Genomic DNA, 27,499 nt, shown 5'->3' with positions numbered 1-27,499 from the left:
AGCTCTTTATCCAACCTTCAATTATAAATAATAGCTTTGCTGGGTAATCTTGGTTATAGTTCCTTGCTTTTCATCACTTTGAATATTTCTTGCCACTCCCTTCTGGCCTGCAAGGTTTCTGTTGAGAAATCAGCTGACCATTGTATGGGTGCTCCCTTGTAGATAACTAACTGCTTTTCTCTTGCTTTTCAGATTCTCTCTTTGTCTTTAACCTTTGGCATTTTAATTATGTTATGTCTTGGTGTGGGCCTCTTTGGGTTCCTGTTGTTTCATACTCTCTGCTTTTCTTGCACTCATAAGTCTATTTCTTTCACCAGGTAGGGGAAGTTTTCTGTCATTATTTCTTCAAATAGGTTTTCAATTTTTTGCTCCCTCTATTCTCCTTCTGGCACTCCTATGATGTGAATGTTGGTATACTTAAAGATGTCCCAAAGACTCCTTATACTCTCTTCATATTTTGGGATTCTTTGATCTTTTTGCTCTTCTGATTGGGTGTTTTTTGCTTCCTCATATTTCAAATCACTGATTTGATTCTCAGTGTCCTCTATTGAATCCCTGTAAGTTATTCTTTTTTAATATATTTTTATTGATTTCAGAGAGGAAGGGAGAGGGAGAGAGTTCTCATCAACATCAATGATGAGAGAGAATCATTGATTGGCTGCCTCCTGCACGCCCTCTACTGGGGATCGAGACTGCAACCTGAGAATGTGCCCTTGACTGGAATCGAACCCAGGACCCTTCAGTTTGCAGGCAATTGCTCTATTCACTGAGCCAAACCAGCTAGGGCTATAAATTATTCTTCATTTCAGTTAGTGTACGCTTCAATTCTGACTGGTCTTTTTTTTATGTCATTGATGTTCTCTTTAAGTTCCTTGAAGATCTCATTAAATTTATTGAGAATCCTTATAACCGTTGTTTTGAACTCTGTATCTCATAGTTTGCTTGCTTCTATTTCATTTAGTTCTTTATCTGCTGATTTCTTCTGTTCTTTCATTTGTGACATGTTTAATTGTCTCTGCATTTTGGCTGTTTCCCTGTACTTTTTTCTATATCTTAGTTAGAGCTTCTATGTTTTTTAGAATTGGTAGAGTGGCCTTGTGTATTAGGTGTCATGTAGGTCTCAGTGGCTCAGCCTTGCCAGTCACCTGACCTGGGCACTCTAAGTGTGACCTTGTGTGGGCTGTGTGCACTGTCCTATTGTAGTTGAGCCTTGATTGCTTTTGGCATCACTGGATTGACCCCAGGCTAAAGATTGGCTGCACAGACCAGCTGCAACTAGAGTGGAAGAGCTGCTGTGCAGGAGATTCCCCTATGGAGCAGGACATGCTTAAGTGGGGCCTTGGTGGTGTTCACTGAGTCTGCCCCATAAGTGTGTTGCTCATAGATGTAGTAAGGTAATGATCTTGTATGGTCTAAAACTGACCACCAGGTGTACTGGTTCTGGGGCCTCCCAGGAGATAGAAAGTCAGCTACTGCCTGTGTTCTGGTGCCACCTGGCACAAACTACAGAGTGATCTGCTGATGGCTGCTACTTGTTTTGGTCATGGAGGTGCCCAGGAAAGGCCAAGCTGTGAACCTTGGCAAGCTGCTGCTAGTGTTGGGCCTGGGGCTTCTACTTGAGAGGTATGGGCATGCTGAGGCAGCTGTTGCTTGTTTGAGGGATTTTAGAAAAGTCTGAAGCCTGAGCCAGGACAGGTTGTTTATATGGAAATACCACTTCAAACAGCTTGTGTGTGGCTGCAAATTGAGTGGCATCTCAGGGAATCACCAGGGCAGGTTGAACAGTGTGATCCAGGTTGATGAAAACTCATATATGGCACCTGCCAGAATATTGTTTGGCAGGGGAAGTTTCAACATAGGAACAATGACCTCTGCCAGCACTTTTGTCTGGGAGAAAGCTGCCTGCCAGTTCTTACCCTGATGCCTGACAATTTAGCTCCTCCCATACTTCCCTGGATCTTTTCAAGCTTCTGCCTTAGTGCTGGAGCTCAGAAAGCATGAGTCTGAGAAAGTTCATGCAATGGCCCTTTAAGAGAACTCCAGCAGCCTCTGTGCCACTCACTCAGGCACCATCCCCACTGGTTTTTACAGCTAGAAATTATGGGGACTTCTCTTTCTGGCACTGGAACCCTGGCTGAAAGGCCTGGTGTGGGGCTGAGACCCCTTGCTCCTAACATAGGCCTCACAGCCAAGATATCCCTCTGGATTAATAAAACGCCACATATGGGTGTTGGACCAGCCCATTCTGGGCCTCTGCCCCTCCTACCAACCTCAATATAGTTTCTTCTTTAATTCTCTAGTTGTAGGACTTCCATTCTGGCTTTTCTGAATGATGATTGTCCCATAGTTTGTTGTGTAGCTTGGTCCTTCCCATGCACACCCAGGCCCAGGCAGCCAAAAGTGTACATAGCTTTGTAGAACCAAAGCTTTGTGTAGAGGGCCGTCTGGGAAGGCACATGGATACTTTTTTAATTCTTATTCAGCTGAGCCCAAGGGCACTGGCAGAATCCTGTTATCAGTACTGATTCCAAGTACTTGGAATGAGGAACAAAAAGGACCTTGACCCACCCAAAATAAGGAGCTTACTCAGATCCTGATGAATAGGATTTGGGCACACCTGAAACTCCTTTTTATCATAAAATCCCTTTTGGAAACCAATAAATATGCTGTGTTGTTTGAGGTGAGTGTGACTGTCTCTCTATCAGAGGACAGGAAGCCACCCGGCACCCAGCTTGAATCTATTTCTGTCTCTTGCCTCTTTCTTTTTCTAATTTCTTAACCCCCAGCTCCTCCACTCAGGAACCTGTCTTTCTCCCTTTCCGTGCGGGACGCGGAAAAGGAAGAAATACCACACCACATTTGGCGCCCGAAACAGGGACCTGAGTACGGAGGGAAAATAGGCGAGGGGGTCACTTCCACGACGTGCGCGCAGATTAAGGTAAGTTTTTGGGAAGTGTATTGTGTGTTGTGAATTGTGAATTCACTTGAATAACCGGGTATAAACATGGGTAATTCAGAGTCTCGGAAAGGAGACTCTTCCTCCTCCTCCTCCTCCTCTTCCTCCTCCTTCTCCTTACCCCCACCTTCCCCCCCTTCACCCGCTGCCGCTCCTGCCGCTGCTCTTAAGAGTCGGCCTAACAAGTATTTACCTCCTAAATATGAGCGGAAGCCAGAGATTGAGAAAAGGAGATACAAACATTATCATGAGCGAGATGATTTAGATGATGAGGAAGATCTTGCTCACAGTTTTGAAAAAACGACCCTAGCCCCCCGGCCTTTATGGCCAGAAACTGGCACGCAACCAAATATGAAAGTAACTACAACTGCTGTGCCGCCGGTACTATCCCCTTTACAGCTGACCTTACAGGAGGCAAGACGAGCTGGAGAGGATATTACAGGATTTTCAATGTATCCGATCCTAGAAAGGCCAGACCCTACCAACCCAGGGCAGATACTGAGAGTGCACGAGGCCATTCCTTTTAAAACCCTCAAGGAGTTTAAAACCTCTGTCTCCATGTATGGCCCCACTTCTCCATTTGTCTTGAGCTTGATTGACACTGTAATTAGTGAAGCTCTGCCTCCTCAAGACTGGCAAACATTGGCTAAGGCATGTCTTTCCCCTGGAGATTATTTACTGTGGGAATCCAATTGGACTGAAATTAGTGAAAAACAGGCAGCTAAAAATCAACAACAAGGTGTGCCTATCACTCTTGAAATGTTAATAGGAACTGGAACATGTAGCAGCTTACAGGGAGTGACTTTGGCTGCTGCATTGAAGGAGTCTCTGCAAAGGGACCATTCAGGGAGCAAAGAAAAATGGACTTGTTTTACTTGCAGAAGGCCAGGCCATATTGCAAAGAATTGCTGGCAACAGGTTGCCTCAAGGGGACAAGGAAGTTCAGCTCCTAGTCTCCCTGCTCCGCAGTTGGGGTTTTGTCCTCGCTGCGGCAGGGGAAGACACTGGGCCAATAACTGCCGCTCCCAGAGAGGCATTGATGGCCAGCCTCTTGACCCACATCAGGGAAACGGCAAATGGGGCCGGCCCCGGCCCCGCCAAACAGTAGGGACACTGTCGTACCATACCGGCCTGCCTACAACCGGTCCACTATCAGGGAACTCTACCGTGCCACCCCAGGAAGTGCAGGATTGGACCTCTGTCCCACCGCCAAATATGTACTAACTCCCCATATGGGTCCACAAGCAATCCCTACAGGGATTTATGGACCATTACCTAAGGGCACCATGGGACTTATTTTAGGAAGAAGTAGCTTATCTATGAAAGGATTAGAAGAATATCACTACTTGCTCCTGGGAGAGGTGCAGAGAATGTACAGTTTGAATTTGAATTGCCATTGGCTTAGAGCAAAGAATATCCTTACATGGTATTTTTCCTGGTTTGTATGCTTAAAGAATGTGGTTTCTTGTTCAAATTAAAATCTTAGTTTGTATTTGGAATTTAAAATCTGTAATAAGAAATGAAACTCCACTCCTGAAACAGCCTCTGGTGTGGAGAAATTCAATGGTGACAGGAGAGGGCAAAGCTATCTGCTCTCCTGCAATGAGATTACTTAAAAGTTTTCTTTAAAATTCATAAAATAATCCACAGGAAGATTCTGATCTTGGCCAAATTGGGTGTTAGTTATAAAGAAAAAATTTGAGATCTGTCTTTTAAGCATGAAAAAATGTGTCCAGATCTGTTGCAAAAACTTCCCCTAAAGTAAGCAGGATGTAGGGGAAGGGAGAGACACGTGGCGATCCAATATAGACACCACTCCCCAAGAAAGCCACCATAAGAGGCCTCATATTCGCCATCTTTCCTTTTTCCAGCTAATGAATTAAAGTTTTTACAAATTCATAAATGCATCGGGGATTTCTGTGCTCATGTAAAGCAAAAAGGCCAGTTTAAAAACGAGTGCGCATAGTTTTTTGAGCTGGGCTTGACACTTTTCTGTGTACAGAATAAAAACCCTAGAGATTTTAGCTTTAAAGATGGCGAAGATGAACTGGGAGACAAATTAAAGCTAGTTTCCCAGGGCATTTTAAGCAGCCCCTTTTGAAATTCCCGCCCTGAGGCAAGCAACCAGCAGGAAGTAGATAACAAGTTTGCATATGAATGGCGGATGCAAAAACTAGTAAATCATATATGAATATAAATATTTGTTTGATGGTCTCTTTTCCATGTTAAAATTTCAAGGCCTTAACAGAGATGATTCTTGTAAAGCTCCAAGGGCCCAGAGTAATACAAGAAAATTATTCTCTCTTCTTAAAGGAAATCCTTTTAAAACATCTAATATACTTGAAATTGCATGGTGTTATTCTACAATGTCATAATTTTTGATATTTTACAAACAGCATATTGTACAATTAATCCAAACAAACTTAAAAATCTAAAATTTTTTAATGTTTGGCAGCAATTTAAAAGGGGCATGAAAGGATTCAATTCCTTCCACTGTGTGAAAAGCCCCTTGGGAAGGTACTTGAGCATTCTATATTGGCCCTTTTTGTCAAAAGGAACCCTCTTCTCACAATTCAATTGCCCACAGCTGTTGCTTGAGTTTTCAGTTCATTCTGAGGTTGAAACCTCAAGTTGGATGGTACCATAGATCTGTCTCTCGCACAATGGCGTGAGCTGGGCCCTCCCTGGAGAAGAAACCTGGGTTCCCCAAGATATATGATCAATGCTGAGGCCCCCCACCAGTGGGGGGATCCCAAGGCAGGTGCTGGGCATGGAGGCCATAGGGGCATAGGCTACCAAGGAGACAGAACTGAACCTTACATCACCCTGCTTGGCCCTGGAGGATGGCTGGTTAGTCAATGACGGGTAAGACTCCTCAAGGGAGGGGCAACCTAAGACAGGCACAGTCGCAGGGGGCCATCAGGAGAGAACTTGGGGGTCAACAGAGGTGTGGCACAGATCCTCACCCCCCCAACATTACAGGGGCTTGAACACTCGCCCCTTCTGAGGGAGGTCTCCTGCCCCGTGGCTGCTTTGTGCTTCCCATGCCCAGCTCAGATTGGGACCCAGGCAACAAACAGATTTGGCCCAGCTAAGACTGAGACCCAGTTACAAACAAGAGACTTGGCCCAGCTAAGACTGAGACCCAGGCAACAGAGAAGTGGTTGATGGCAGCTGCCCTATACCTAAATCTAGCCTAAATCCAGGAGTGCTCAGGGCTTTCTCAAGGATGCATATAATCCTTTCCATTAACTAAAATTGTTGTTAAAGTATTAAATTTGACAGTAAAATAGTCAAGTTTTCAGATTAATTTAAATTGGCTAAATGAAATAAGGGAATATTCAAGAAAATCTAATTGTACAAAAGGCTGTTCCTAAAGTATTAACCAAAATTTCTATTTGTAGTTCATTTCATGGTAAAATTGCTTAACATGCAATGAACCTAAAGCAGTCATATTTTTGTGCAAAAAATTAAAATTTAAAGTTATCAAGACTGCATTATATATTTTCCAAAAGCCTCCTAATAATTAAATAAAAAAAGGGGGGATAGTGGAGTAATATTATGTAAGGAAAAATACTTTGCAAGTAAATTACATCTAGAAAAATTTTTACTTTGAAAATTAATTTTCATTTGTTACGCTAACAGCAAGACACCCATGAAAAACACACATGGTGTCAAAGTAAGCCAAAGGAAAATTATTTGGGCAAAAAATAAAAAGGATCCCAAGTCAAATTTATAGAAAAGACACCTTTATTAACTTTTGGTCGAGAATATGTTTGTATATTTTCAGAAAAAAAACTCCAGGACCATGTGGATTCCTGCAACAGAGAGGAATTAGCAGGAAATAATTCAACCATGAAGACAAGAGGAGAGGCGGTCCAGATATGGAGGACACTGACGACGCCTTTCCATGCTAGCAGTCAGCAGCTGTCGCTGCAGGTTGCCCAGGACCAAACCAGAGGTCAAACCTGCATTGCCACCATTTGACCACCATTCAGATGTCATTGCTGACGTGTACACTTGGAACTTTTGGACATTGATACTTGGACTCAGAACTGTTGGACATTAAAATTTGGACTCGGAACTTTTGAACATTGAAATTGGGACCTAAACAATTTTTGTTCTTATATGTTTATAAATGCAAGATTTCTTTTAAAAAATTAAAATGGGGGAGATGTAGAGGGCCGTCTGGGAAGGCACATGGATACTTTTTTAATTCTTATTCAGCTGAGCCCAAGGGCACTGGCAGAATCCTGTTATCAGTACTGATTCCAAGTACTTGGAATGAGGAACAAAAAGGACCTTGACCCACCCAAAATAAGGAGCTTACTCAGATCCTGATGAATAGGATTTGGGCACACCTGAAACTCCTTTTTATCATAAAATCCCTTTTGGAAACCAATAAATATGCTGTGTTGTTTGAGGTGAGTGTGACTGTCTCTCTATCAGAGGACAGGAAGCCACCCGGCACCCAGCTTGAATCTATTTCTGTCTCTTGCCTCTTTCTTTTTCTAATTTCTTAACCCCCAGCTCCTCCACTCAGGAACCTGTCTTTCTCCCTTTCCGTGCGGGACGCGGAAAAGGAAGAAATACCACACCACACTTTGAAATTTTGATATGGTTGTGAGCAGAGGTGAGAACTGTGTTTACCTACACTGCCATCTTCCTCCTCTCCCTAAAAATAGGTTCTTGATCCTTTGCTGTCTCTCTTTTCTTTCTGGTACCTCTATGAAGCAGATGCTGTTATGCTTCATGTTTTCTCAAATGTCTCTTAAGCTATCCTCATTTTAAGAATTTTTTTTTTTTTGCTGCTCTGATTGAGTATTCCCTACTACCTTGTCTTCCAAACTGCTTATTCAATCCTCTGCTCATCCAACATACTGTTTATTCCTTCTAGTTTATTCTTCACTTCAGATATTGTATTATCCATTTATTTTTATTTTTTTATTTTTATACATGTGTCCTAAATCCCCCATTACCCCCCAACTCCCACTTATGCCGCACCCACCTGTTGTCTGTGTCCATTGATTACGCTCATATGCATGCACACAAGTGCCTTGGTTGATCTCTCCCCCTTACTCCCACCGACCACCTCTTTCCCTGAGGTTTGAGGTTCTGATCGATGTTTCTCAGTCTTTGGTTCTGTTCTTGTTCATCAGTCTATGCTGTTCATTATATTCCACAAATGAGTGAGATCATGTGATATTTATCTTCCTCTGCCTGGCTTATTTCACTTAACATAATACTCTCCATCTCCATCCATGTTGTTGCAAATGGTAGGAACTCCTTCTTTTTTACTGCAGCATAGTATTCCATTGTGTAGATATACCACAGTTTTTTAATACACTCATCTGCTGATGGGCATTTAGGCTGTTTCTAAATCTTAGCTATGGTGAATTGTGCTGCCATGAACATAGGGATGCATATATACTTTCTGATTGGTGTTTCTAGTTTCCTGGGATATATCCCTAGAAGTGGGATCACTGGGTCAAATGGCAGTTCCATTTCCAGTTTTTTGAGGAAACTCCATACTGTTCTCCACAGTGGCTGCACCAGTCTGCATTCCCACCAATACTGCACGAGGGTTCCTTTTTCTCCGCATCCTCGCCAACACTTGTCGTTTGTTGATTTGTTGATGATAGCCATTTTGACAGGTGTAAGATGGTACCGCATTGTTGTTTTGATTTGCATCTCTCTGATGATTAGTGACTTTGAGCAGGTTTTCATATGTCTCCTGGCCTTCCTTCTGTCTTCTTTCAAAAAGTGTCTATTTAGATCAGTTGCCCATTTTTTGATTGGGTTGTTTATCTTCTTTTTGTTAAGTTGTATGAGTCCCCTGTAAATGTTGGAGATTAAACCCTTATCGTCGATATCATTAGCAAATATGTTCTCCCATGCAGTGGGCTCTCTTGTTGTTTTATTGATGGTTTCCTTTGCTGTGCAAAAGCTATATATTTTCATGTAGTCCCATTTGTTTATTTTCTCTTTATTTTCCATTGCCCTAGGAGCAGTATCAGTAAAGAAGTTCCTTCGGCATATGTCTGAGATTTTTCGGCCTGTGGATTCCTCTAGTATTTTTATGGTTTCCTGTCGTATGTTTAAGTCTTGTACCATTTTGAGTTTATTTTTGTGTATGGTAAAAGTTGGTGATCTGGTTTCATTTTTTTGCATGTATCTGTCCAATTTTCCCAACACCATTTGTTGAATAGACTGTCTTGACTCCATTGAATGTTCATGCCCCCTTTGTCAAATATTAATTGGGCATAGTGGTTTGGGTCGATTTCTGGGTTCTCTATTCTATTCCATTGATCTGTTCTTGTGCCAGTACCAGGCTGTTTTAAGAACCGTGGCTTGAGGGGGAAAAAATGGCAGCGGAATAGACAGACATGTTCTGAGCCTTGTCCCGGAGCAGAAAGAAAGAACAGCTGAGGATCGCACGAGGAGTGTTTGTTGGCAAATTAAGGGACAGCTAAACTCCAGGAGAAGGTGGGAGACTGCTAGACGGGGTTCCCCTGACCGGGCAGCCCCCACTGCAGCTGGGTCCCCTCCCAGAGCAACGGGCTTGGACGCGGAGTCTGCACCATCTTGAAAGGGAAAGTGGAGCTTATCAGACTCCTGAAAATCCACAACTGTGGCACCCACAGAACAGCTGCAAGCCGCAGAACACCAGTCCCCTAATTGGTGCAAACACGTGGATTCAGAGGAGCTCTACACTCCACCAAAGAAAGGAGAGAGAGAACTACATAACCAGACATCCGGAGAAGAGAGACCATGGAGAGACAAAGAAATAGCCCACTTATGAAAGAAAAGCAGGCATCAACAGAAAAGGAAGTAAACGAAATGGAGGCAAGCAACCTTCCAGAGAAAGAATTCAGAGAAATGGTCATAAGGTGGCTGAAGAGAATGGAAGACAAATTCGACAATATGAGTAAGAACCAAGAGGAAATGAAGAACTAAGAAGAAATGAAAAATGACATAGCTGCTGTAAAGAACTCAATAGAAAGCATCAAGAGTAGACTAGAAGAAGCAGAGGACCACATCAGTGAGCAAGAAGACAAGGTAGGAAAAAATACCCAGGTAGAGCAGCTTCTAGAAAAAAAATTAAAAGGCAGGAGGAGAGCCTAAGGGAACTTTGGGACAACATGAAACAAAACAACATCTGCATAATAGGGCTTCCAGAAGGAACAGAAGCTGAGCAAGAAATAGAAAACCTGTTTGAAGAAATAATGACAGAAAATTTTCCTGATATAGGGAAGAAAAACCCCACACAAATCCAAGAAGCTCACAGAGTCCCAAGCAAAATGAACCCCAAAAGACCGACGCCAAGGCACATTATAATTAAATTGGCAAACACCAATGACAAAATAAGAATCTTAAAAGCGGCAAGAGAGAGACAGAAAGTTACATACAAAGGAACCCCCATCAGACTAGCAACTGATTTCTCAACAGAAACTCATCAGGCCAGAAGGGAATGGAATGAAATATACAAAGTCAAGCAAAGGAAGGGTCTGAATCCAAGAATACTGTACCCAGCAAGGCTATCAATAAATCTTGAAGGTGAAATCAGGAGCTTCACAGACAAAAAAGGACTAAGGGAATTCATTACCACCAAACCAGCAATGCAAGAAATGCTAAAAGGTCCGCTGTAAAAAAAAGAAATAGGAAGCGAAGAAGGAACACAGGGGTAAAGAATAAAAATGGCGACAAATAAGTACCTATCAATAATAACTTTAAATGTAAATGGATTAAATGCCCCAATCAAAAGACATAGGGTAACGGATTGGATAAGAAAACACAACCCATATATCTGCTTTCTACAAGAAACCCACCTCAGAAAGAAAGACGCACACAGACTGAGGGTGAAGGGATGGAAAAAGGTCTTCCAGGCGAATGGAAATGAAAAAAAAGCTGGGGTAGCAATACTTATATCTGACAAATTAGATCTCAAAGTGAAGGACATAACAAGAGATAAGGAAAGCCACTTCATAATATTAAAGGGAGCAATCCAACAAGAAGAAACAACTCTGGTAAACATATACGCACCCAATACAGGAGCACATATGGTCTATCTTTGAAAATGACCCATGTGCTCTTGAGAAGAATGTATATTCTGTGGCTTTGGGGTGAAATGTTCTGAAGATGTCAATTAATTCCATCTGGTCTAGTGAGTCATTTAGGATTGATGTCTCTTTCCTGATTTTTTGTTAGAGGATTTGTCCAATGGTGATAGTGGGGTGTTAAAGTCTCCTACTATGATTGTATTGCTGTCAATCTCTCCCTTGATATCCTCCAGGAGTTTTTTTTATGTATTTGGTTGCTCCTGTATTGGGTGTGTATATGTTTACCAGAGTTGTTTCTTCTTGTTGGATTGCTCGCTTTAATATTATGAAGTGGCCTTCCTTATCTCTTGTTATGTCCTTCACTTTGAGATCTAATTTGTCAGATATAAGTATTGCTACCCCAGCTTTTTTTTCATTTCCATTCGCCTGGAAGACCTTTTTCCATCCCTTCACCCTCAGTCTGTGTGCGTCTTTCTTTCTGAGGTGGGTTTCTTGTAGAAAGCAGATATATGGGTCGTGTTTTCTTATCCAATCCATTACCCTATGTCTTTTGATTGGGGCATTTAATCCATTTACATTTAAAGTTATTATTGAAAGGTACTTATTTGTCGCCATTTTTATTCTTTACCCCTGTGTTCCTTCTTCGCTTCCTATTTCTTTTTTTTTACAGCGGACCTTTTAGCATTTCTTGCATTGCTGGTTTGGTGGTAATGAATTCCCTTAGTCCTTTTTTGTCTGTGAAGCTCCTGATTTCACCTTCAAGATTTATTGATAGCCTTGCTGGGTACAGTATTCTTGGATTCAGACCCTTCCTTTGCTTGACTTTGTATATTTCATTCCATTCCCTTCTGGCCTGATGAGTTTCTGTTGAGAAATCAGTTGCTAGTCTGATGGGGGTTCCTTTGTATGTAACTTTCTGTCTCTCTCTGGCCGCTTTTAAGATCCTTACTTTGTCGTTGGTGTTTGCCAATTTAATTATAATGTGCCTGGGCGTCGGTCTTTTGGGGTTCATTTTGCTTGGGACTCTGTGAGCTTCTTGGATTTGTGTGGGTTCTTTCTTCCCTATATCAGGGAACTTTTCTGATATAATTTCTTCAAACAAGTTTTCTATTCCTGGATCCATTTCCTCTCCTTCTGGTACCCATATTATGCGGATGTTGTTTTGTTTCGTGTTGTCCCAAAGTTCCCTTAGGCTCTCCCCCTGCTTTTTAATATTTTTTTCTAGAAGCTGCTCTACTTGAGTATTTTTTCCTGCCTTGTCTTCTAGCTCACTGATGCAGTCCTCTGTTTCTTCTAGTCTACTCTTTTTTTAAAAATATATTTTATTGATTTTTTTACAGAGAGGAAGAGGGAGGGATAGACAGTTAGAAACATCAATGAGAGAGAGACATCTATCAGCTGCCTCCTGCATGCCCCCTACTGGGGATGTGCCCGCAACCCAGGTACATGCTCTTGACTGGAATCTAGCCTGGGACCCTTCAGTCTGCAGGCCGACGCTCTATCCACTGAGCCAAACCTGTTAGGGCTCTTCTAGTCTACTCTTGATGCTTTTATTGAGTTCTTTACAGCAGCGATGTCATTTTTCATTTCTTCTTAATTCTTCATTTCCTCTTGGTTCTTACTCATTTTGTCAAATTTGTCTTCCATTCTTTTCAGGCACCTTATGACCATTTCTCTGAATTCTTTCTCTGACAGGTTGCTTGCCTCTATTTCGTTTACTTCCTTTTCTGGTGATGCCTGCTTTTCTTTCACATGCGAGCTGTTTCTTTGTCTCCCCATGGTCTCTGCTTCTTAGGGAGTCTGGTTATGTAGTTCTCTCTCTCCTTATCTCCTGACCTTTCCGTGGTGGAGCTACTCTGAATCCGTGTGTTTGTGCCCTTGGGCACCAGTGTTCTGGGGTTTGCAGCTGTTTTGTGGGTGCCACAGTTGTTGATTTTCAGGTTTCCAATAACATCCACTTTCCCCTTCAAGATGGCGTGGTCTCTGCATCCGAGCTGGTGGATCCGGGAGGGAACTCAGCAGCAGTGGGGGCTGCCTGGTCAGGGGAACCCTGTCCAGCAGTCCCCCACCTTCTCCTGGAGTATAGCTGTCCCTTAACTCTCCAACAGTCACTCCTGGTGCAACACTCAGCTGTTCTCTCTATCTGCTCCGGGACAAGTCTTGAGACACGTCTTTCTATTCTGCCACCATTTTGGTTCTCCGTATTATCCATTTTTGACTGGTTCTTTTTTATGGTTCTGTGTCCTTTTTCATGCTGTTGTAATTCTCACTAAGGTTTTTTTATGTATATTTTTATTGATTTCAGAGAGGGAAGGGGAGGGTGAAATAGAAAAATTGATGATGAGCGAGAATCACTGATCAGCTGCCTACTGCACCAGGGATTGAGCCCACAACCCAGGCATGTGCCCCAACGAGAAATTGAACCGTGACCTCCTGGTTCATAGGTTGACAGTCAACCATTGAGCCACACTGGCCGGCCTCACTAAGTTTTTTTTTGGTATTCTTATAATCATTTTTTTTAACTCTATATCTGATAAATTGCTTGTCTCCGTTTTATTTAGCTTTTTTTTTTTTTTTTTTTAGATTTCTTCTGTCCTTTCATTTGGAACATATTTATTTATTTTTTTTTTATTCCAGATGAATTTTGGGAGAGTTCTTTCTAGGTCTGTGAAATATGCCATTGGTATTTTAATGGAAAGTGCATTGAATCTATAGATTGCTTTGGGTAGTATGGACATTTTAATGATGTTGATTCTACCAATCCATGAACATGGTATGTTCTTCCATCTGTTTACATCTTCCTCTATCTCTTTTTTCAGTGTCCTATAGTTTTCTGCATATAGGTCTTTTACCTCCTTGGTTAGGTTTATTCCTAAGTATCTTAATTTTTTTGGTGTGATGGTAAATGGGATTGTTTTTTTAGTCACTCTTTCTGTAAGTTCACTATAGGTGTATAGAAATGCCATAGATTTCTTGGCGTTAATTTTGTATCCTGCTACATTGCCGAATTCATTTATTAAGTCTGTTAGTTTTTTGATGGAGTCTTTCGGGTTTTTTATGTACAATATCATATCATTTGCAAATAAGGACAGCTTTATTGTTCTTTTCCAATTTAGATGCCTTTTATTTCTTCTTGTTGTCTAATTGCAATGGCTAATACTTCCAGTACTATGTCAAACAGGAGTGGTGAGAGTGGGCATCCCTGTCTTGTTCCTGTTCTTAGGGGAAATGGTTTTAGTTTTTTCCCATTGAGTATGATGTTAGCTGTGGGTTTATCATATATAGCTTTTATTATGTTGAGGTATGATCCTTCTATTCCCACCTTGTTGAGAGTTTTTATCAAGAAAGGGTGTTGGATTTTGTCAAATGCTTTTTCTGCATCAATTGATATGACTATGTGATTTTTATCTCTCAATTTATTTATGTGATATATCACATTTTTTGATTTGCAAATATTGTACCATCCTTGCATTCCTGGAATAAATCCTACTTGGTCATGGTGTATGACCTTTCTGATGTACTGCTGGATCCGATTTGCTAGAATTTTGTTGAGGATTTTGGCATCTACGTTCATGAGGGATATTGGCCTGTAATTCTCCTTCATTGTGTTGTCTTTATCTGGTTTTGGTATTAGGGTGATGCTGGCTTCATAGAAGGAGCTTGGAAGTGTTCCTTCCTCTTGAATTTTTTGGAATAGTCTGAGTAGGATAGGTTTTAGTTCTTCTTTGAATGTTTGGTAAAACTCTCCTGTGAAGCCGTCTGGCCCCGGGCTTTTGTTTGCCGGAAGCTCTTTGATGACTGCTTCAATTTCTTCCATAGTTACTGGCACATTGAGCTGTTTAGAGTCTTCCTCATTGAGTTTTGGAATGTTATAATTTTCTAGGAATATGTCCATTTCCTCCAGGTTGTCCAGTTTGTTGGAATAGAGTTGTTTGTAGTATTTTTTAACAATCCTTTGTAGTTCGGCAGGATCTGTTGTTATTTCACATCTTTCATTTCTGATTTTGTTTATTTGGGTCCTCTCTCTTTGCTTCTTGGTGAGCCTGGCTAGAGGTTCATCAATCTTGTTTATCCTTTCAAAGAACCACTTCTTCGTTTTGTTGATCTTTTGTATTGTTTCTTTGTGGTCTCTAGGTCGTTTATCTCCATTCTGATCTTTATTATTTCCTTCCTTCTGCTTACACTGGGCTTTTCTTGTTGCTCTTTTTCTAAATCTTTGAGTTTTAGGGTTAGGTAATTTATTACCATTGTTTCTTGTTTTTTGCAGTAGGCTTGTAGAGGTATGAACTTCCCTCTCAAGACTGCTTTCGCTGTGTCCCATAGATTTTGGATTGTAGTGCTTTCATTGTCATTTGTTGCCATGATGTTTTTTATTTCTTCCTTTATCTCTCTGGTAACCCAATCATTGTTTAATAGCATGCTGTTTAGTCTCCATGTGTTTGATTTCTTTGGGTTGTTTTTATTGTAGTTGATTTCCAGTTTTATGCCACTGTGGTCTGAGAAGATGCTTGATATGATTTCTATCTCCTTGAATTTGAAGAGACTTTGCCTATGTCCCAATATATGGTCGATCTTTGAAAATGACCCATGTGCAATTGAGAAGAATGTATATTCTGTGGCTTTTGGGTGAAATGTTCTGAAGATGTCAATTAATTCCATCTGGTCTAGTGAGTCATTTAGGATTGATGTTTCTTTGCTCATTTTTTGTTTAGAGGATTTGTCCAATGGTGATAGTGGGGTATTAAAGTCTCCTACTATGATTGTATTGCTGTCAATCTCTCCCTTGATATCCTCCAGGAGTTTTTTTTATGTATTTGGGTGCTCCTGTATTGGGTGCGTATATGTTTACCAGAGTTGTTTCTTCTTGTTGGATTGCTCGCTTTAATATTATGAAGTGGCCTTCCTTATCTCTTGTTATGTCCTTCACTTTGAGATCTAATTTGTCAGAAATAATATTGCTACCCCAGCTTTTTTTTCAGTTCCATTTGCCTGGAAAACCTTTTTCCATCCTTTCACCCTCAGTCTGTGTGCATCTTTTTTTCTGAGGTGGGTTTCTTGTAGACAGCAGATATATGGGTCTTGTTTTCTTATCCAATCCATTACCCTATGTCTTTTGATTGGGGCATTTAATCTATTTATATTTAAAGTTATTATTGATAGGTACTTATTTGTCGCCATTTTTATTCTTTACCCCTGTGTTCCTTCTTTGCTTCTTATTTCTTTTTTTTTTTTTTTTTTTTTTTTTTTTTTTTTTTTTTTTTTTTTTACAGCAGACCCTTTAGCATTTCTTGCATTGCTGGTTTGGTGGTAATAAATTCCCTTAGTCCTTTTTTGTCTGTGAAGCTCCTGATTTCACCTTCAATTTTGATTGATAGCCTTGCTGGGTACAGTATTCTTGGATTCAGACCCTTCCTTTGCATGACTTTGTGTCGTTCATTCCATTCCCTTCTGGCATGATGAGTTTCTGTTGAGAAATCAGTTGCTAGTCTGATGGGGGTTCCTTTGTATGTAACTTTCTGTCTCTCTTTGGCCGCTTTTAAGATTCTTACTTTGTCGTTGGTGTTTGCCAGTTTAATTATGATGTGTCTTGGCATCAGTCTTTTGGCGTTCATTTTGCTTGGGACTCTGTGAGCTTCTTGGATTTGTGTGGGGTTTTTCTTCCCTATATCAGGAAAATTTTCTGTCATTATTTCTTCAAACAGGTTTTTTATTCCTTGCTCACCTTCCTTTCCTTCTGGTACCCCTATTATGCGGATGTTGTTTTGTTTCGTGTTCTCCCAAAGTTCCCTTATGCTCTCCTCCTGCCTTTTAATTTTTTTTTTCTAGAAGTTGCTCTACTTGGGTATTTTTTTCCATCTTGTCTTCTAGCTCACTGATTGGTCCTCTGCTTCTTCTAGTCTACTCTTGATGCTTTCTATTGAGTTCTTTACAGCAGCAATGTCATTTTTTCATTTCTTCTTGGTTCTTCTTCATTTCCTCTTGGTTCTTGCTCATATTGTCGAATTTGTCTTCCATTCTTTTCAGCCACCTTATGACCATTTCTCTGAATTCTTTCTCTGGAAGGTTGCTTGCCTCCATTTCGTTTACTTCCTTTTCTGGTGATGCCTGCTTTTCTTTCATATGCAGGCTGTTTCTTTGTCTCCCCATGTTCTCTCTCTCTGGATGTCTGGTTATGTAGTTTTCTCTCTCCTTATTTCAGGTAAAAATCTGACCTTTCCGTGGTGGAGTGTAGAGCTCCTCTGAATCCTCGTGTTTGCGCCAACTGGGGACCAGTGTTCTGTGGCTCGTAGCTGTTCCGTGGGTGCCGCAGTTGTCTGAAACATATTTCTTTATCTCCCCATTTTGGCTGTCTCTTTTTGTTTGTTTCCATATATTAGGTAGATTTGCTATGACTCCCAGTCTTATGTAGTAGTTGTCCTATCAGGGACCCAGTGGTGCAATCTCCTTAATCACCTGAACTAAGTGCTCCAGAATGTTCCTTCTGTGGGTTATGTGAACTCTCCTGTTGTACTTGAGTTTTGATTGCTATTGGCTCATTCATGCATAAGGTTGACCTTCAGGCTGGCTGACTGTGAGAATCAATTCCAATCACAGTGCACAAGCTATTGTACAGATGTTGACCACATGAAGCAGAATTCACCTCAGTATTGTCTATTTCCTGTCTTCCTTTGGATATCCCACTAGCAAAGGTAATTGGATTCTACTCTGATATTGTCTGGATCTGGTCAGTATGTGTGTTGCATCTAGGGCAGTCATGGGCAAACTACGGCCCGCGGGCCGGATCCGGCCCGTTCGGCTGTTCTATCCGGCCCGTGGAGCCTAAAGAGTGGAGAATTCTCTTGCTCTCCCCTCCGCTCCTTTACTTTGAATTTATATTAGTTCACACAAACACTCCATCCATGCTTTTCTTCCGGCCCTCCGGTCCAGTTTAAGAACCCATTGTGACCCTCGAGTCAAAAAGTTTGCCCACCCCTGATCTAGGGCTTCTTGGGGAAGACTCTGGTGCTGGCCAATGTCAGACACTGTCTGTTGCTAGCCCTGGGCTACCTTTTTGGTTCTACAAAGCTATCTATAGTTTGTGGCTGTCTCTATGGAGCCTGTGTGTGCATGGACCAAGCTACACACCAAGGCTGGCTTTTACCAGTACTGGGCCTGAGGGCAGATCATCAAAAGTCCCAAGGTACTCTGAGATCTACCTTGCCTGCCTCTGCCTGCTGGTTGCCTGTTAGGCTCATTCACTGAACAAGCTGCATGAGGTAGGTTCTTTGTGAGTCACCTGGTAGGGGCGAATTGTGTTCAGCGGATTGATACAGGTTCAATATGTGCTAGTACTAGGTCTGAGGCCACTCAGCAAATGTCCCAGGGTAACTAACTGCTACCCACTTGGTGCTTGTACACCTGTATTGTGGGCAAGAGTCTCAGGGAGTCATTAGGATGAGACCAGCAGAGTTTATCAAGCCTAAAAAGATCAAGATTTGGTCCTGTGAAGGGAGGACTCTGCACCACACAGGCATGTGAGGGAAAAAAAGCCCTTGTCCTAGAGCCACATAACCCAGTCTGTCCTGATTTGGACCAGATCTCAGTACGGCAGAGGCACCAGGAGTCAGTGGAATGAAGCTTTAAGAGCCTGGAGATTAGAGCTAGCAGATCTCCCATGAGGGGAGACATCAGTCAAGCTCACTGGAAAGTGGGGGTAATGACCCCAATCCAGAGCCACACAACTCAGTCACTGACAACCCTTGAGTCTTCTCAGACCTCTACACCCTGGCCCAGACAGCTGAGTTCTCAATAGGGTGCAAGATCTGCAGGGTAGGGCTATATGGAGTTCAGAGTGTGGGGCCATTGCATCCCCCCAGGCTGATGCCATATGGAGGGAAGTGCTCCACCCAAGAAATATGGTGTCTGGTATTGGAGACTGACTCAGCACAGGTATCTTAGCAGCTGTTCCTTCAGTTCTCTCTCCAAAGCCACAAACCCCAGTTGCACTCTAGTCCACTCTGCTCCCTCCTCCTCCTTCAGAGCTCAGGGTCAGTGACTATGAATGAGATTTTGTTTGTTGGCCCTTCAATGCGTTGCCTGTGTCTCTAACAGACTCCTGTCTCTCCCTGGTGGACAGAATTCCTGCTGATTTTCACAGCCAGATGTTAAGTGGGTGACTTCCTGGCTTTGGTGCTCTGGGCTGGAGAGCTCGGCTTGGGGTTGAGACTCTACACTTCTCAGGTGAAACCTTCACAGCTGAAATATTTCTTCAGAAGCTCAGCCTCCACTGGTAAAAAGCAGGGTCAGTCCTTTTTGCATTTCTACCCTTGTTACCAGTTGCAATGTGTCTTCTTTTGTAAATCCTTGGTTATAAGACTTCTGTTCAGCTCTTCTGTTGTTTGTTCAGGTTGATTGCTCTATATTTTAGTTTAATTCCAGTTTGGTCCTGGGAGGAGTTGAGTGTAACATCCACCTACTCTGCCATCATCTTGGATCTCTCACAGTCTGATACTATACTAGCCCTTTATTTTGTGTATTTGCCTCCTCACTAGAATGGACATTCCATGAAGGCATGTCTGTTTTGTTCACTTTTTGTTTCTTTAGCACATGGAATACTGCTTGGCATGTAATGTGTTCAATGAATCATTTTTGAATGAATGCAGAAAAGCCAGAGTTCAAATGCCAAGGTGAGCACTGAGCCTAGGAAGAACTAAGGCATACATGAAAAAGGTGAGAGGACTTCAAATCAAGTCAGGTGGTATATGGGGAATGGCTAAAGGTGATTTCCTTAAGGCTAAGGACTTGATTTTATGGGCAGTATTTATAGGTTAATCCAATTTAGAGGCCCAAGGAGTCATCGCCATTGTGGTAAAGCAAGTAGTTGATACAGAACATTAAAGATGAATCAGGCCCTAGCCGATTTAACTCAGTGATAGAGTGTCAGCCTGTGGACTGAAGGTCCTGGGTTTAATTCTAGTCCAGGGCACATACCTGGGTTGCGGGCTCAATCCCCAGTAGAGGGTGTGTAAGAGGAAGCTAATCAATAATTCTCTCTCATCATTGATGTTACTATCCCTCTCTCCCTCTCCCTTCCTCTCTGAAATATATATATATACATACATACACACACACACACACACACACACACACACACACACACACACACACACTAGAGGCCCAGTGCATGAAATTCGTGCATGGGGGTGTGTATCCCTCAGCCCAGCCTGCACCCTCTCCAATCTGGGACCCCTCGAGGGATGTCTGACTGCCCATTTAGGCCCAATCCAGGTAGGATCGGGCCTAAACGGGCAGTCGGATATCCTTCTCGCAATCCAGGACTGCTGGCTCCCAATTGCTCACCTGCCTGCCTTCCTGATTGCCCCTAACTGCTTCTGCCTGCCAGCCTGATCACCCCCTAACAACTCCCCTGCCAGCCTGATTGATGCCTAACTGCTCCCCTGCCAGCCTGTTTGCCCCTAACTGCCCTCCCCTGCAGGACTAGTCACCCCTAACTGCCCTCCCCTGCAGGCCTGGTCCCCCCCAACTGCTCTCTCCTTCAGGCCTGGGTCCCTCCCAATTGCCCTTCCCTGCAGGCCTTGTCTCCCCCAACTTCCCTCCTCTGCCAGCCTGCTCACCCCTAACTGCCCTCCCCTATAGGCTTGATTGCCCCAACTGCCCTCCCTTGCAGACCTGGTCCCTCCCAACTGCCCTCCCCTGCTGGCCATCTTGTGGTGGCCATCTTGTGTCCACATGGGGGCAGTCATCTTTGACCACATGGGGGCAGCCATCTTGTGTGTTGTAGTGATGGTCAATTTGTATATTATTCTTTTATGAGATAGGATTAGATAGGATAGAGGCCTGGTTCACAGATGGGGGCCAGCTGATTTGCCCTGAAGGGTGTCCCGGATCAGGGTGGGGGTTCCCTTGGGGCATGGGGTGGCCTGGGTGAGGGGCCTGTGGTGGTTTGCAGGCCAGCCACGCCCCCCGGTGACCCAAGCAGAGGCCCTGGTATCTGGGATTTATTTATCTTCTATAATTGAAACTTTGTAGCCTTGAGCACAGGCCTGGGCTGGCCAGGGCAGGCGGAAAGCTTGGTTTCCTCCATTGCCATGGAAACCCAAGCCTCCTGCTCTCTCCATGGCCACAGCCATTTTGGTTGGGTTAATTTGCATACTCACTCTTGATTGGCTGGTGGGTGTGGCTGGTGGGTGTAGCAGAGGTACAGTCAATTTGCATATTACTCTTTTATTAGATAGGATATATATATTTAAAAGATGAATCAGGCAAACTTGGATCTAATTCAAATGTTTGAAATAATAAGTTATTTTCATGCAAGGTTGTTCCTGGTAGATTGAGTGAAAGCCTTTTAAATTTACAGAACTTTGCCAGATAAAAGTGGTGGTGGTATGGAAAAGGAGCCAAGTAGAGCTGGAAACATGGTCAAAGGTATTGACTGCTCTGTAAAGAAGCAAAAGAAAATTATTTTTTAAGAAAGTAAGTGGATTTAGCCCTGACTGGTTTGGCTCAGTGGATAGAGCATTGGCCTACAGACTGAGGGGTCCTGGGTTTGATTCCGGTCAGGGGCATGTACCTTGGTTGCAGGCACATCCCCAATAGAGGGTGTGCAGGAGGCAGCTGATCAATGTTTCTCTTTCATTGATGTTTCTAACTCTCTATCCTTCTCCCTTCCTCTCTGTAAAAAAATCAATAAAATATTTCTTTTTAAAAAGAAAGTAAGTGGATTTAAACAAGGCATTTTAAAGGATGGGGAGAAAATGGCATGAGATGAAACTGGCAAGGTAGATTATACCTATATTGAGAAGCATGTTGTGTGTCCAAGTGGAGAGTTTGCTTCTTATTCCTTTTCCATGGGGTAGGAAGTAAGTAGGAGCTCACAGAAGTTATTTTTTATCAGGAAAGTCACATAATCAGTTTTTGTTTATTTTTTAAGATAAATCTGGTGAAGATATGTGGAAGACTTTCTAGAAAGAAGTAATATTGCAGGTATGAAAGGACTACAATAAAGTTAGGAGACTTTGCAATAAGAGAAGCAAGAGGCAACAAAGATCTGGACTAAAACAGAAGTAGTTAGTAAAGAGAAGAAAGGCAAAATGTGGCATATTTCTAATGAATAAGCTACAAAATTTGTTACTAACTGGGTGTAGGAATGGACAGATAAGGAGGAATTGAGTTTTGTTCATAGCTTTGGAGATGGTGGGGGTAGCAAAATCACTGTGTCAGCAAGAATACTGAAGGGGAACAGATTTAGGAAGAAGATATAAGTCATATAAATTGGAAGCATCTGTGAGTGTCCAATTACCAAATGTTATCTATACTAATAATAGAGGGATATGCAAATTGTCTGGGACGCCATCACAGTAACAGTAACAACCGAACAGCAGGCTGTGTGGGGTGACAAGGCCGGCAGGGGGTTAGTGAGGGACAACCAAACGACTGAACAGCAGGCTGCATGGGGTGACCAGGCAGGCAGGGGGACAGCTGGGGGTGACCACACTGGCAGGGGGGCAGTTAAGGGTGACCAGGTTGGCAGGGGGGGGGTGGCCAGTTGGGGGTGATCAGGCCAGCAGAGGGGGGCAATTGGGGGTGACCAGGCTGGCAAGGGAGGCAGTAAAGGGCAACCAGGCCAGTGGGGGGGGCAGTTGGGGGCGACCAGGTCGGTGGGGGGGGGCAGTTAGGGGTGACCAGGCCAGTGGGGGGGAGGGCAGTTGGGGGTGACCAGGACGGCACAGGGGGGTAGTTGGGGGCAACCAGGCTGGCAGGGGAGGCAGTAAAGGGTGACCAGGCCAGTCAGGGAGGGGCAGTTGGGGGTGACCAGGCCAGCAGGCAGAGGGAATTAGGCATGATTAGGCTGGCAGGGGAGGGCAGTTAGGGGTGATGAGGCAGGCAGGCAGGTGAGCAGTTAGGAGCCAGCGGCCTCAGATTGTGAGAGGGATGTCCAAGTGAACCGGCAGTTGGACATCCCCCAAGGGGTCCCAGATTGGAGAGGGTGCAGACTGGGCTGAGGGGACCTCCCCTCCATGCATGAATTTTGCACACTGGGCCTCTAGTTTTTTACTAGTTGGGGATATGTACTTTTAAGAAAGCCCAGGATTTAGAAGTCATGGGTATGGGCAATTAGTAAATGAGGCCTCCCATGATGAGGCTGCAGAAAGAAAGAGAGGAAGACAAAAGATAGAATCTTGGAAGACCCCAATGTTCAAGGGAATATAAAACCTTTCTGTAGTAAATCTTATTTGCATCCTACAAACTAGGAGCAATCACTTTCAAATTTACAAGAAAAGACAACACAGTACTGGTATCCTCATAGCTATCATAAAATATTAACTTTCATTGCATTTCAGTTAAAGTCTATCAGAATATTTACTACCTTACCTGTGCAAACTGTGTGCTTGTGGTGGGTGAGAAGAAGCAGAAGGGAGAATAGGTTTAGGGAATATGTTATGTATAGGGATGCCTAGGAGGAACAGATAGAAAGTTTCAACTTTTTGAGTAGCTTTCTATATGACATTGAGTGGCTTTCTGTTTCTAGTTGTGGGTTCTAAGTTTATGGTATGTATTGCCTTGAGAAATACCATTCCTGTGGCTTCAGAACGAACTGGTTTTAGAAAGATTGCTCTTTCCTGTTTTACATCTTAACTCATGTAATAAGATAAACTAGCCATAGCTACAAAAATCGACCTAAAGATTTCCATCATTTCTGCTATAAATGAGACAAGATTGGACCTCCTTATAAATTATGTCTTGGAGATCCAAGATGGTGCTGGGTGGATATTACACTAACCTCCCCACAGGACCAAACTGGAATTACAACTAAAATATAGAGGAATCAACCTGAAAAACCAACTGAAGACTAGCTGGAGAAAAGTCTTATAACCAAAGAATTACAGAAGAAGCCACATCAAGACTGGCAGGAGGGCAGGGCATGAAAAGGGCTGGCCCAGTTCCCATGGGCAGGCGGTGGCTGAGATTTCAGAGGGATATCTTAGCTGCAAAGGTTCCCCTGATAAGCATGGGATCTAGACCCCAAGCCAGGCTAGGTGAGAAAGGTGAAGAGATTAAGCAAAGAAAAAACAAACAAACTCACAGACACAGACGTCTAACAGTATGGTGATTACCAGAGGGAAAAAGGGGTCGGGAAGGTAAAAGAGGGTAAGTGGGGGGTGGGGGTGGGGTTAAGTGGTGATGGAAGGAGACTTGACCTGGGGTGTTGAACACATAATACAATATACAGATGATGTATTATAGAATTGTATACCTGAAATCTATATAATTTTATTAACCAATATCACCTCGATAAATTCAATAAAAATTAAAAATAAAATAAAAGCTTGAACTTCATCAGTGAAATAAATAAATAAATCTTGTTTTCTTACAGTGCTTTTAAAGAGAAACGATGGCTTCAGCAGTTAGAAATAGCAAAAGTCTTAGCCAAAAAGAGCATTTCTAACTTGACTACCCAAGGAGGTCTGAGAGCACGTGAAAATCCTCTGGAAACTGCACTTTGAAAAGTCATGATAACCCCAGTTTGGGTGAAGAATTGGTCAAATAGGACCTCCAGTTCTAACGTTAAAATTTCTAATAACAATTCTAATGTTATAATTTCTAATCACAGTTCTAATGCTACATAACTGTCAACAAGATATTTCATGTTAAACACCATATTTTCTTGGACTTATCAAACTTAGGGCATTTGTTTTTGCATAAAGAGTCTGAGGAAGAATTCATAAGAAACTGAGAATAGTAGTTGCCTCCAGGGAGGAAACTGGGAGGATTTAAAACAAGGACAGAAGTAAGAATTTTTACTATTTCTCCCTCCACCCCCAGGATTTGTTTGAATGTTTTTGTTTTTTAAACCATATGAAAGCAGTATATAGTGAAAAAATAAAATTTAAGAAATTTTACATAGGGACAGTTCCAAGGAGAGTTAAAAATACAATCTAAGTCTAGTACTGGTCTCAGACATCTTTTGAACATCTACTAAAATATTGCTTTCTATTAACTGTCTTAACTGAGGTAAAGTTTACATCCAGTGAGTCACACAGATCTTACATGTAAGACTCAATGACTTTGACAAATATACACATCTATGTAACCAGTATTCCAATCAAGAGGTAGAATAATCCCATTACCCCAAAGTTTCTTTAAGCTTCTTTCCAAATCTATCCCAACCCCCAATAGGCAACCACTATTCTGAGTTCTATCTTCATAGCTAAACTTTCCCAATCAAATGAATAATATAGGTTCTCATTTGTGTGCCCAGGTTATTTTGCTCAATTTATTATTTTAAGATTCATTTACATTGTTGCATGTCTCATTAGGGCATTCTTTTTATTTTTATTGCTGAGTAGTATGCCATTGTATGGATAGATGCACTATGATTTATCTATTCAACTACATGGACATTTGGGTTGCTTCAAGTTAGGGGACATTGCCAATAAAGCTGCTATGAACATTGTTGTAAAGTATCTTTTTCTGGATACATGTTTTCATTGCTTTTGGTCAAATACCTGGAGTGAAATTGTTGGATAATAGAGTAAATATAAATTTAACATTAAAAGAAACTGTCTAACAGTTCTCCACAGTGGTTTTATGATTTTACACTTCCACTAACAATGTACAACTGTTCTGGTTGCTTCACACACTTGCCAAAATTTGGTGTCATCAGTGTTTTTGACTTTCAATTATTCTAGTGGGTTTGAAATGACATCTCTGGAAGATGGCAACAGCCAAGGCAGCTGGAGTTCCCTGTGGCCAAGTGGAAAACAGTGAGAAGCCCAATGCTGTGGACATAACCTCCAAAGATTACTACTTTGACTCCTGCGCTCACTTTGGCATCCATGAGGAGATGCTAAAAGAGGAGATGTGCACCTCCATGTTTCACAACCAGCTCCTCTTCAAGGCCAAGATGGTGCTGCACGGGGGGCTCAGGCACGGGATTCTCTGTATGTTTGCTGCCAAGGCTAGGCCCACAAAGTCATGGAAATTGAGTGTTCCAGTATGTATCTCTGATTATGCAGTGAAGATTATCAAAGTCAACAGGTTAGACTGTGTGGTGACCATCATCAAGGGAAAGGTAGAGAAGGTGGAGCTTCCAATGGAGAAGATTGACATAATCAATGAGTGGATGGGCTACTGTCTCTTCTATCAGTCAATGCTCAACACTGTGCTCTATGCTCAAGATGTGGTGGCACCCAATGGCCTCATCTTCTCAGGCCCAGCCACGCTGAACATGACGGCCCCGGAGGACTGGAAGTATAAAGATTACTGGTGGGAGAATGTGTATGGCTTTGACATGTCTTGCATGAAATACCTGGCCTTCAAGGAGCCCTTGGTGGATGTGGTGGACCCCAAGCAGCTAGTCATCAACACCTTCTTCATAAAGGAGATGGACATCTACACTGCAAAGGTAGAAGACTTGACCTTCATTCCTCCCTGCTGCCTACAAGTGAAGCAGCACAACTTCATGCATGCCCTGGTGGCCTATATCAACATCGAGTTCACCCACTGCCACAAGAGGACCAGCTTCTCCCCCAGCCCTGAGACACCATACATGCACTGGAAGCAGACAGTGTTCTACATGGAAGACTACCTAATGGTGAAGACAGGTGAGGAGATCTTTGGCACCACTAGCATGCGGCCCAATGCCAAGAATAATCGCTACCTGAACTTCACCATTGACCCAGACTTCAAAAGCCAGCTGTGTGGAGCTGTCCTGCTCCACTGACTACAGAATGTGCTGAGAAAACACCCTCTTTCTCCCACCCCAGCAGGGCCAGCCCTGCACAGGCCCAGAGGCTACGGCATTCTTAGGTGGTTTCAGGTCTCCCCTTCCTTGCCCCTCCTTAGAAAGGGGTTTTAGGGGCCTGGGTCCAGGGTGGGAAGTTGCGGGGAGGGCACATCGTGACTGTATTTTTTATAACATTTTTTATATGGTTACATCTATGCCAATAAATCCTCCACTGGGAAAAAAAAGAAATGACAACTATTGTTTTTTTTGTTAATCTTCACCCGAGGATATTTTTCCATTGATTTTTTTAGAGAGAGTTGAAGGGAGGGAGGGATGGAAGGAAGGAGGGGAAGGGAGAGAGAGGGAGAGAAAGAGATAAATAACATCCATTGGTTGCGCCCCACCCTGTTTGGGTGGAATCGAACCTGCAACCCAGGCATAAGCACCAAAAGGTGCATGGCCCACACTCTAACCACTGAAAAACATCAGGCAGGGTTCATTGTGGTTTTAATGTGCATTTCCCTGATGTCTAATGATATTGAGTGCTTTTTCATGTGCTTATCGGCCATTTGTATATCTTCTTTTCTGAAGTGTAAATGGACACTTTTTAAAAACTTGAAGTATTGGATTGCTCATCTTTGAATCATTTGTTTATTGAAGATTTTTATATGTTCATGATACAAATTCATCAGATATATGTGTTGCTAACTATTTTACCAAACTGTGGCCCGTTTTTTATTTTATTAATGGTGTCTG

General features: G+C 42.6%; 2 protein-coding genes across 2 annotated transcripts in view; both read left to right on the top strand.

Annotated features, from left to right (window-relative positions):
• ANKUB1 (ankyrin repeat and ubiquitin domain containing 1) overlaps positions 1 to 24,521 on the top strand; it is a gene marked incomplete at both ends in the record, with an annotated part of 121,500 nt that extends 96,979 nt beyond the window's left edge. The window contains one exon of the mRNA XM_080655990.1: positions 24,392 to 24,521. Coding sequence (XP_080512116.1) covers positions 24,392 to 24,521 — 130 coding nt within the window. The remainder of the gene's footprint in view (positions 1 to 24,391) is intronic.
• A 1,211-nt stretch (positions 24,522 to 25,732) lies between these two features.
• On the top strand, positions 25,733 to 26,756 carry LOC308241189 (protein arginine N-methyltransferase 1-like; the record flags this gene model as incomplete). The annotated part of the gene is given in 2 exon segments (XM_080654663.1): positions 25,733 to 26,719; positions 26,721 to 26,756. Coding segments are annotated over 2 exon segments (1,023 nt in total).
• Positions 26,757 to 27,499: the final 743 nt, after the last annotated feature.

The sequence above is a fragment of the Plecotus auritus genome, assembly GCF_963455305.1.
Source record: "Plecotus auritus genome assembly, chromosome: 2".
Lineage (NCBI taxonomy): Eukaryota > Metazoa > Chordata > Mammalia > Chiroptera > Vespertilionidae > Plecotus > Plecotus auritus.
This window is presented reverse-complemented; position numbering and strand designations above follow the sequence as displayed.